Raw genomic sequence first — 10,971 nt, forward strand, 5'->3', positions numbered from 1 at the left:
AGATGTGTGTATGAGGATGACGGTGATGAATCTAGTCTTAGATACCATTCGAGAGGCTCAGGTGGAGGCCGTGAGATCGGAAAACCGCAAGAGGGAGCGGGTGATTGGACAGGTGTCCGAGTTTGCGACGGCTAGCCGAGGGCTTATGACTTTCCGAGGGCAGATTTGGGTGCCCTTTACGGGCGGAGCTCGGCGTATACTGATGGAGGAGGCGCATAGATCGAGATTCTCGATCCATCCCGGGGCTACTAAGATGTATTTGGACCCGAAGAGAGATTACTGGTGGCCCTGTATGAAGCAGGATGTTGCTTGGGTAGTTGAGAGGTGCTTGACCTGCCGTCGGGTCAAGGCAGAGCACCAGCGTCCACATGGTCCATTGCAGCCTTTGGAGATTACCCAATGGAAGTGGGAACAGATCTCTATGGACTTTATCACCAAGTTACCGAGGACTGCGCGTGGAGTTGACGCGATTTGGGTGATTGTGGACCGACTGACGAAGAGTGATCACTTCCTTGCTATTAGTGAGAGCTCTTCTGCAGAGAGATTGGCCGAGATTTATGTGAGAGAGGTGGTATCTCGGCATGGATTGTCGATCTCGATAGTGTCAGATCGAGACGTGTGCTTTACTTCCAGATTCTGGAAGAAATTTCATGAGGAGTTGGGCACGCGCTTGCACTTTAGTATTGCGTACCACCCGCAGACGGACGGTTAGAGCGAGCGGACGATTCAGACGCTTGAGGACATGTTGTGTGCCTGTGCCTTGGACTTCGGAGGAAGTTGGGACACTTGCTTACCCCTGGATGAGTTTTCCTACAACAACAGCCACCATTCGAGTATTGGTATGCCTCCCTTTGAGCTTTTATATAGGAGGAGGTGTCGGACTCCTATCTGTTGGGGAGAGGCGGGACAGAGAGTGATTGGTGGCACTGAGATAGTGCTAAATACGACTGAGCAGATTCAGCAGGTTAGACAGAGATTACTGACGGCCTAGAGTCACCAAAAAAGTTATGCGGACAGGCGACGATCCGAGCTACAATTCTAGGTCGGAGATTTTGTCCAACTGAAGGTATCCCCATGGAAATATGTGATTCGATTCAGGAAGCGGGGCAAGCTGGGGCCCTGATACATCGGTCCTTTTAGAGTGACCGCCAGGGTAGGCAGAGTAGCCTACCGGTTGGATCTACCGGCAGAGTTGAGTCAGATTCATAACACCTTCCAGGTATCTGAGTTGAGGAAGTGTGTAGCCGATGAGACGGTAGTGGTACCCCTAGAGGACATTCAGGTGGATGCGAACCTGAATTACATTGAGAGACCGATCGCGATTTTAGATCAACAGGTGAAGGTTCTAAGGAACAAAGAGGTGCCCCTGGTTCAGGTCCAGTGGCAACATCGGAAAGGGTCCTAGTCGACTTGGGAGCCGGAGTCGGAGATGTGGGAGCAGCATCCAGAGTTATTTGCGGAGCATGACTTCGAGGGCGAATTCTGATTCTAGTGGGGGAGAATTGTAACATCCCAAGTCCAGGTATACCTTGTAAACCTTGATCTTTTGAGCACTTGTCCATTTTGGCCCTTTTTAGAAAAAAGGTGGTAAATGAGTACGCGGGGCGTACTAGAGTGTACGCTCAACGTACTCATATGTGTGCATATGACGCGGAGACCACCTAGTACGTTGGGTGTACCATAGGGTACGCTGGGCGTACTAGGCCCAGAATGAAAACCCTAATTGTCGGTGAGTCCCCTATATAAAGGATATAATGGCCTCATTCCTGGCCACCATTCCCAGACACCAAACCCTCCTAACCCTAAATCATCGTTCTTATAGCTTGTGAGTGCATTTCAGGGCTTGTGAGTGTAATCTTGTGTTCTTGAAGTGGAGAAGAAGCCTTGGAGAAGAAGGAGTGAGAGTCCAAGCTTTTGGATCTGAGCTTAGCTGTGTGGAAAGCTTCACATAGAGGTATAAAGCTTCAAGCTTTCTCACTCTTTTGAATTATGCATTTATATGGAGTATTTTAGGGTTTTGTCCCAAAAGATGGATAGTTTATGAGATAATGAGCTCTAGAGACCTTGATCAACCCCTTTTAGTGTATTTTGTGGAATAAAGTCATAAAAATCCAATCTTGGACGTTAGAAGCAAGCCATGCATGAGATATGAGCTTTATGAGGAGAGAGGATGAGTGTTTTGAGTGTTTGTGACCTAATCAGCCATGCAAAGGCTTAAATTCACTAACTTTATAGATTAAGAGATATTAGGGAGTCCAGATCTGTGATATGAGCCAAGGTCTTAACTGATTAAGACCAAATATGTGAGGAGAGTGAAACTGGGACATACGCTGGGCGTAATCTAGTACGCGCAGCGTAGGGGTCGAGCATCCCCGATATCTGCATGGCAGCTGAGTACGCCCAGCGTAGAGAACTGGTACGCGCAGCGTACTCCCTGCCGTTGACTTTTGGTTGACTTTTAGGGTTTTGGTCAACGTGTGGTCTATTGAGCCCATGGAGGGGTAAAATGGTCTTTTACCCTTCTGTGAGTGTATGGAAGGGTTAGTCTAGCTTCATGAGAGCAACTTATAATTAGGGATAATTATTGTGTGTGTTAGGCGGAGGCTAGACTGGTGATTCGAGTTCGCGGTTGTCCAATTCTTATGAGGTGAGTCTTCGCACTATACTTACCATGAGCTGTATCTATGAGTGATCGGAGGGCCGTATGTGTTTACTTGAGTTATGCATCTTGACTGTGTGATATATTTATGTTGTATTATATGTTACTAAGACCGGATCGGAGGGTCCAACGAGCCGTGAGACCGGAGGGTCCACACTGAGACCGGACTGGAGGGTCCAACGAGCCGTGAGACCGGAGGGTCCACACTGAGACCGGACCGGAGGGTCCAACGAGCTATAGCCATGAGAGGCTTATTATATGTGTATGTGGTATTTTGGGGAACTCACTAAGCTTCATGCTTACCGTGTTATGTGTTATGTGTTTCAGGTACTTCTCAGGATCACGGGAAGGCGCCAGCATGATTGTACACACACATCAGAGTTTGAGTTATGATTTAGAGGATCTTGGAGTTTGATATACATACAATCTTTGATTATGAGATTTGATGATTGACATTGTGACATTTTGAGGTTTATTTATTGTGATAAATGTGTTTTTAAATTGAAAATTTACGTTGTTACAAAGGGGGTGAAATAGTCCCCGTAGCCGGTTGAGATCAACCGGAGGGTAGGTCGGGCACCCCAGAATGGCCTGGCTAGGTAGGACGGGCACACCATAATGGCCTGGCAGGGTAGGTCGGGCACCCCAGAATTGCCCGGCAGTATGTTTGTTATATGGTATGAGGTATGATGGGGGAACTCACTAAGCTTTGTGCTTACTGTTTATAGTTTTTTTTTTCAGGTCCTTCTTCTTCGAAGGGAAAGGAGTCGGCTCGGTAGCAGCGCATCACACCATTATTTTCCGCACCATGATGTTCTTGGGATTTTACTTTGACATTATTATTCCATGACATGTTTTATGACATTTGACTTATGGATTTATGGGTTTGATATGATATTGATGATGTTTTCAGTATACTGTTTTATAAATTACTTAATTAAAATCGAAATCTTTGGTCATGAAATTTGGTATGTTACATTTTGATAGACAAAAGGTATGTATCACCTAACTATTTGTCTTGTTACTAATGCTAGATAGATTTGTGTAAATTATGTTGATTACATTTACTTTTGTTTAGGGAATAATATCAACAATTGAGAATGTATTGCCCAATGCAGAACACATGTTTTGTTTGAGGCATATCCAGGAAAATATGAAGAAACAGTAGAAAGGAAAAGACTTAAGTGACCAGCTTTGGGAGTGTGGTAGAGAAACAACAGTTAATCACTTTAACAAAGCAATGGATCAGTTGAATAAGATCAATGTGGAGGCTCATGCTTGGGTGTGTAAGATTCCAGAAAATACTTGGTCTAAATCTCACTTCAGTGGTATGTTTGTAGAAAATTAATGATAAAGATCGATCTTGCTTGTTGTGTTTTTACTATATGTGTAATTGTCTTCTCTTTATATGTGTTACACAGGTAGGGCACACACTAATTGTTTGTTGAATAATATTTGTGAGGTATTTAATTCTAAGCTAGATGAGAGTAGGGATAGACCCTTTATCACTTGCCTAGAGTATATTAGAGAGTATCTCATGAAGAGATTGTATGTGGTGCAACAGGAAATAGATAAGTGTGAAGGACTACTAACCCTTACAACAACTATAGTGTTTGACAAGATTAAGATTGATGCAACTAAGTATATGGCTAAATATAATGGGGTATGAAATTACCAAGTGTCAAGCACATGGCAGGATCAATATGTCGTAAAATTGAATGAGCAAAGTTGTAGTTGTAGGTTTAGGGAGATTAAAGTTTTTCCATGTAGACATGTTGTTTGTGCTATATGGGACAGAACTGAAAATGGAGAAAATTCCCAACATGTTGATGAATGGGTCCATCCTTGCTATAGGTTATCGACATGGAAAGCCATGTATTTCAACAAAATTGATCCACTTAATGGACGTTCAATATGTCCTAAAAGTGACTGCCCATTCACTTTAAATCCACCAAAACATAAACATAGGTTTGCATTTCAATTAGGCATAATATGTAGTTTGAATGTGAACATGCAATTGGTTAATTTTTAACTATAATATATCAATATGTGTAGGTTGCCAGGCCTAAGAAGAAGAGAAGGAGGGGTGTTGATGAGCCCAACAGCCAAGCAAGTAAATTGACCAGGAAATATCTGACAATCACTTGTTTAACGTGTCATGACAAAGGGCACAATTCCATAACATGTAAAGGGCAGGGAGGCAGTGGTCAAGTTGGAGGGGGCTGAAAACTCTGTTAAGTAGTTATTAGGATGTTTGTGTTGTAGGTCTTTTGAAACGTAAGTCATTTTTACTTTTTTGAAACTATAATGTCTATATAGGTTAAGAACTTAAATCATGTTTACTTGTTTTGAAACTTAGTAGGATGGTTGTGTTAAGAACTTTACAACTTGGCATGTAATGGTGTGTATGCACATTTTGTCAATGAATTAATTGTTTTGTGTACTACCCTTCAAAGATTCATTTATAACAATGTACATTTCAATTGCACATCCAAACCATAAAAAAGATGCATTTACAATACACTTACCAATTGTAAATCACAAACATTCAAGAAATTCAACATTCAATTATAACAAAGTACATTCCATTACCATTCCATAATATTATTTTGTTACAAATTAAAGTTCATTACAATTCCATTACATTGATTTAATACCTAAAACAAAATACAACAACACCAATTCCAAAAACCCCTACATAAATTGAAAGCAAAAAACCCCTATTCGATTAAAACCCCAAACCCCCTGCACCAATTAGAAACCAAAAACCCAAAATCCATTACCATCCAAACTTTCCCAAGAAACTTACTGGTTAAAATAAAACCGAAAAAAGAAAACCCATTAACATAACAAAATCATCTGGTAGTTCCACACTTCTGCACACACAACGGAAACCCTCTCTTCCAATTGATTCATCGATCTTATCAAACATGGAATCACCACCAATTCCCTAGAACACATAGGAGGGTCAAACAATCGAAGGAAATCACATCTTGTACAGTTCCAAAATTGCCTTCCAAAGTTACAATCTGTCCACGAAGTGATCTTCATTGCTTCATTTCCACATCTTAAAGTCACCATCTTGTAAAGGGTGCTACGGTCGACGAATAGTGGAATGGAGAAGAAAGAAGACGATCGCAGATTAAGGGCCTTGCCCAAAAATAGGGCATGCAATCTTTCTTTTGAAGAGTGAAGATTACAAGTGAAAGGACAAAATTACCCCTGCAATATAATATTGAAAAAAGAGTTAACGGCTAAATGGTAATGGAGTGAACCGAAAGGACTAAACATTAAAAGTTTTGAAACCACATGGACCATGTATGATGTATTTTAAAATTAAGGACCAAACTTAGGTCCCGTCTGATAGTTTCTGTCCGAGAAAGTGCTTTCTGAAAAAGTGTTGTATGGGAAAGTTTTATGACTGGGAAAGAAACCATGTTGTTTGATTATACATCTGATTGATTGTGCTGAATGATGAAAATGACAATATTACCCTGTTGTTCTATATTTTGATGGACGAAGTTGCTGAATAATTATAAAAACATATAAATTGTCATACAAAATCAAAATTACACAATAATAATTTAAAAATCCAAATAGAATGTCGATTAAGTCGTTTTTAGTTTATTTTTTTTTCAAGTTGATGTTACGTTGTTATTCTTTCTTGCAATTATAACTTTTTTTATAACTCAACATGTGATTCTTGATCCAGTTTATGTCCGATAGTGGTGGGATGAATGATTTTTTTTAAATATATTAGGATGATGGTGGTGTTGTCTATAAAAATGATTAATCCAATAAAAATGAATTTAAAAAATTAACTAAAAGTAATTAATAATCCAATAAAATAATATTTAATAATATATAAATATTACATAGTTATAATCAATATTTATTAATATATAATAATCCAATAAAAAGACTAAATCCATAAAAAGGAAATAAATTTTTTTTTTTAAAAGAAATTAATAATCCAATAAAATAATATTAATCAATACATAAATATATTATATTAAAAATAATATTTATTAATTTATAATTATCCAATAAAAAAATTAAAAAAAGTATTTTAAAAAAATTAATAATATAAGAAAGAAAGAAGCAAAGTTTGGGGTATAATTGTCTTTCCAGCCTATTCAGCCAGAAATATATGGTTTTGGAGTTTTTTAGAAAAGACATATCTTACTTGTAAATACTTATTTTTTTGTGTACATCAAACTATCTTTCTGGTGTATTGAGTAAAAAGATTTGTTTGGAGTTGAAAAGATGTATATCAAAGCTGTCCATATTTTATGAAACCACACAAACCATTTATGAAGTTTCGTGTTATTTTTTATAAGCCTCTTTATTTTGGTATTTGGAAATTTCTTAATTTTTACTCCCTAGCCGATTTTACGACGGGTAGTCGCCGAGAAAAGGCGATTTTGTCATTTTGTGCGACTCTGCCACTCCGCCGTGTCCTCTCCTTACCTCCTTCGGTCGCTCCGGTGACTGCTGAAACCCTAGCTGTTTTTCGCGCCTTCGATCGTCTCCGGTACGTTCAACCGCTTTCTGTGTAATTTTTCTTGATCGTAAACTCTACTACCGGGTGTATGCGTTAAGCGCTAATAGCTGTATAGCAACTGATATATGGAATTCTACACCTTTGTCTTGAAATTTTTGTTTCAATTTCGTTCCACTTTGTATTGTATTGTAATTTACAGTCTAAAAATGTTTATGATACCCAATATTTCACATATTATGCGAGGTATGATATTCGTAGCTAATTTCTAACTTGAGGGCAGGATTTTCTGTGCCATGGAAAGCTCTGATGACGAGAAAGATGGTGCCAATGGTAAATGCATGAACAATGGACAAACGCCTACATGCGCTGATGGTATAAAATTTGTAGATGATGTTCTCAATGGTGCAAACGATCAATGTTTAGAGAATTTTCGTATGGAAAAACATGTTTTTTATAAACTGTGCGACATATTACAAGCCAAAGGTCTTCTACGCCACACTAACCGAATAAAGATTGAAGAACAATTAGCCATTTTTATGTTCATTGTCGGGCATAACCTTAGAACTCGAGCAGTTCAGGAGCTTTTTAAGTACTCAGGGGAAACAATCAGTCGCCATTTCAACAATGTCTTGAATGCGATTATTGCCATTTCTTTAGACTTCTTTCAGTCTCCAAGTTCTGAAATTCCTCCAGAAATCCGAGATGATCCCAGATTTTACCCTTATTTCATGGTAATTTAGTGGATATGAAGTAGTTTTAGATCCAATAGTGGTGATAACGTTAACGTGATGTTTTTTTGATTATATTTGGTGTGTTTTAATGTAATAGGATTGTGTGGGAGCTGTAAACGGCGTACATTTTCCAGTGATTGTGGGTGTAGATGAACAAGGGCCTTTTCGTAATAAACATGGTGTTCTTTCACAGAGTGTTCTTGCTTCTTGTTCATTTGATATGAAGTTTCATTATGTTTTAGCTGGTTGGGAGGGTTCATCATCAGATATAAGAGTTCTGAATTCAGCTCTTACAAGGCAAAACAAGCTCCAAGTCCCTGAAGGTGATGTTCTAACTTTTTAATGTGCATTTTTAGATGCTAAAGTTAAGGACATTTTTAGAAACTCTGGAATTGATGCAGGTAAATACTTCCTTGTGGATTTCAAATATGCAAACATTCCAGGCTTCATTGCTCCATATTTAGGCACTCCATACGGTTTACTTGAATATGAAGACAAATTCCAACCACAAGATGCCAAAGAGTTATTCAATCATCGCCACTCACTCTTACAAAACATGAGTGAAAGAACATTTGGAGCACTAAAAGAACGATTTCCTATTCTAATGTCAGCTCCTTCTTACCCATTAACAACACAGGTTAAATTAGTGGTGGCAGCATGTGCTTTACATAATTTCATCCGTGACAACAATCCAAATGACAGCATCTTTAAGATGTATGAACATGAAGGGTTTTTTGTTCCACAAATGGAGGAATCAGTGAGAGTGACAACACCTCCACTTGATTTTGAAAAGCCGGAGATGATGGGTGTCGGGAATGGAATGGTGGATTCCGATGTCCCCTTTGATGCCCAACAAATTGAAGATACGTTGAAATTGCGTGATGCTATTGCTGCTGAGATATGGAATGATTATGTTCATGATTTTCCAGTCACGTGTGTATAGCATTTAGATTTGATGTAGTAAAAGATGCTAGGATTTATTGAGGGGGGAATTGATTATTGGTTATTGTAATTGACATTTTTGATGCCAGAAGAATATGAGATCAAAGGATCTTTGATTTTCTTGGTTATTTTTTTTTTAGAGAAGATCAATCTTACATATATCTTACATGGTGTGAGATATAAGATTTTCAGATATATGATACACCAAGTTCATTAGTAAAGGTGTATCGAGATAAGAAGTTATGGTGTTATGAGTTTGTAGCTATTAGATGTGCATTAGGGTCTTTTAATAAAAAGGACGCAAAGCTGAAGAAGTGTATGGGGTAGTGATTGATTATGACCAAAAGATGTTGTGTAATGTTAGTGGATATGGTAAATGAGTGAGTATGATGGGTTATATAATGAATATGAGCGATAAGTGTAACTAAGATGCCTAAATACCAAAAGGACAGCGTACATTAAAATAAAATGATGTTAAGTTATGATATTTATGAGTTATGACATAACTCTTCTCAAATGACATGGCATTATAAATGACAAGTGTTAGAATGCAAGAAAGGACAAAAGGTAAAAGTATGTTGCCTAGATTTGGAAGTAGATTCCTTGAGGGGTTTATGTTTATGAACATCAATTAACAAAAAATGAAGGCTATTCTACATTCAAATGTTTTCGAATTTGATGATATGATTAGGGTTCTCAAGGTGTAATGTAAGTCGATTTTTTTATGTGCAAATAATAATGGTCAAAATTGAGTCAAAGTCTTGGGTATGAACAATTAATTAAATGATGAATTCGTAATGCTTATGGTAATATGTTTTTTTTATTAGGGGATGCATCTCTGTGCGTTGCACAGAAACCCAGAAAGGATAAACTACTGTTAGTTAGTAATATTATCGGATAATAAAAGTTTATAACATGTGTATATATTCAAACAATTAATTTATTCAGAGACAATTAAGTTTATAAGATTTGTACATATACACATACAAAGAGAAAATAGAAAATAGTTATATGTGCATATACAAAAAAGTTGCTTATTTGTGGTGTTTTTCATCGACTCTTCTACATTTTTAGTATAAAGTGATTTTTTTTAAATCGTATTTTTTTAAAAGAAAAAAACTTATGTCCTAGAGATATAACAAATTATTTTTAAAAAACAAAGCTAGGGAAAGGTTTTAAATTCTTTTGAAACTATTTCGGACGTTTGATGCAAAAAATTGAAGTATGTACAATGTACAAAACAAAATTTATAAAAGAACTATGTTTAATTTTAAATAATAGGATAAATGTTATATGAAGAAGAATATATCGAAAAAAAGATTTGTTATATATTTTAACAATATACATTCATAAAATGTAAAAGAATCGGATAATAATTTTGTAACAAAAAACTAATACGTAAAGCAGAAAAATATTAAGAAAAACAAAAAACAAAGATGTGAAAACGGAAATATTTTATTAAAACCATATATAAAAATGAAGATGTAAAATATAAAAAATTTGATACAAAAACTTTAGATCATCTAAGTGTTCTTAATAATATCGTGTTGGAACTACAAACTATCGGAGTGAAAGTTGAAGATAAAGATAAAGCATTGATGCTCATATTATATTTGTCATATTCCTATTAGCATAGTAAGTTCATTCTCATGTATGTGAAAAAACCCCTGAAATATGCAAATGTTACTAGAAAACTCGTGTCCGAAGAGAAAAGACTAGAGAGTAGCAGTCATACTTCTTTAGAAGGAATGGTTTTCATGTGTGTGAACCGGAAGAAGAAGAAGTCACGAAAGATTTTGGTATGCTGGAAGTGTGGAAAAACTGGACATGTTAAGAGTAATTGTCCAGCTGGAGTGGATTCAACAAAAGGCTCCCGTACAACTAATAATGTCTTTTTCATTATATATGGTGATAATTTCTTTTGAATTCATGTCATCCTTATGGTATGTCCTTGCTATCATGAAAACGGATGTAGTTTTGTTAATGGGTTTACCGATTTACATATGGGTATTGGATTGACATAAATACAATATGTGCGGTGAATTTGATGTTGATGGTTGATGAACTTGTGAGTATGCAGAGAGGGGAAGTTGCACCATATATTTTTATCATTTTTTTCAACATATCCCAAGGTG

The 10,971-nt window shown here is 37.1% G+C and overlaps 1 protein-coding gene across 1 annotated transcript; it reads left to right on the forward strand.

The window, feature by feature from the left end:
* The first annotated feature begins 7,008 nt into the window (after positions 1 to 7,008).
* LOC145118835 (nuclease) lies at positions 7,009 to 8,964 on the forward strand. Its single transcript, XM_079054496.1, has 4 exons — positions 7,009 to 7,193; positions 7,444 to 7,894; positions 7,992 to 8,217; positions 8,296 to 8,964. The coding sequence occupies exons 2-4, from the start codon at positions 7,457 to 7,459 to the stop codon at positions 8,835 to 8,837; spliced, it is 1,206 nt and encodes a 401-aa protein (XP_078910622.1). The 5' UTR covers positions 7,009 to 7,193; positions 7,444 to 7,456; the 3' UTR covers positions 8,838 to 8,964.
* The last annotated feature ends 2,007 nt before the right edge of the window (positions 8,965 to 10,971 follow it).

The sequence above is a fragment of the Lactuca virosa genome, chromosome 6, assembly GCF_052849685.1.
Source record: "Lactuca virosa cultivar CGN04683 chromosome 6, Lactuca_virosa_CGN04683_v6, whole genome shotgun sequence".
Classification (NCBI taxonomy): domain Eukaryota; kingdom Viridiplantae; phylum Streptophyta; class Magnoliopsida; order Asterales; family Asteraceae; genus Lactuca; species Lactuca virosa.

Coding starts and splice junctions, on each gene's coding strand:
- LOC145118835 (XM_079054496.1), top strand. CDS start 7,457: ATGGAAAGCTCTGATGACGAGAAAGATGGTGCCAATGGTAAATGCATG. Junction 7,895..7,991: donor GATTTTACCCTTATTTCATG/GTAATTTAGTGG, acceptor TTAATGTAATAG/GATTGTGTGGGAGCTGTAAA. Junction 8,218..8,295: donor CAAGCTCCAAGTCCCTGAAG/GTGATGTTCTAA, acceptor GAATTGATGCAG/GTAAATACTTCCTTGTGGAT.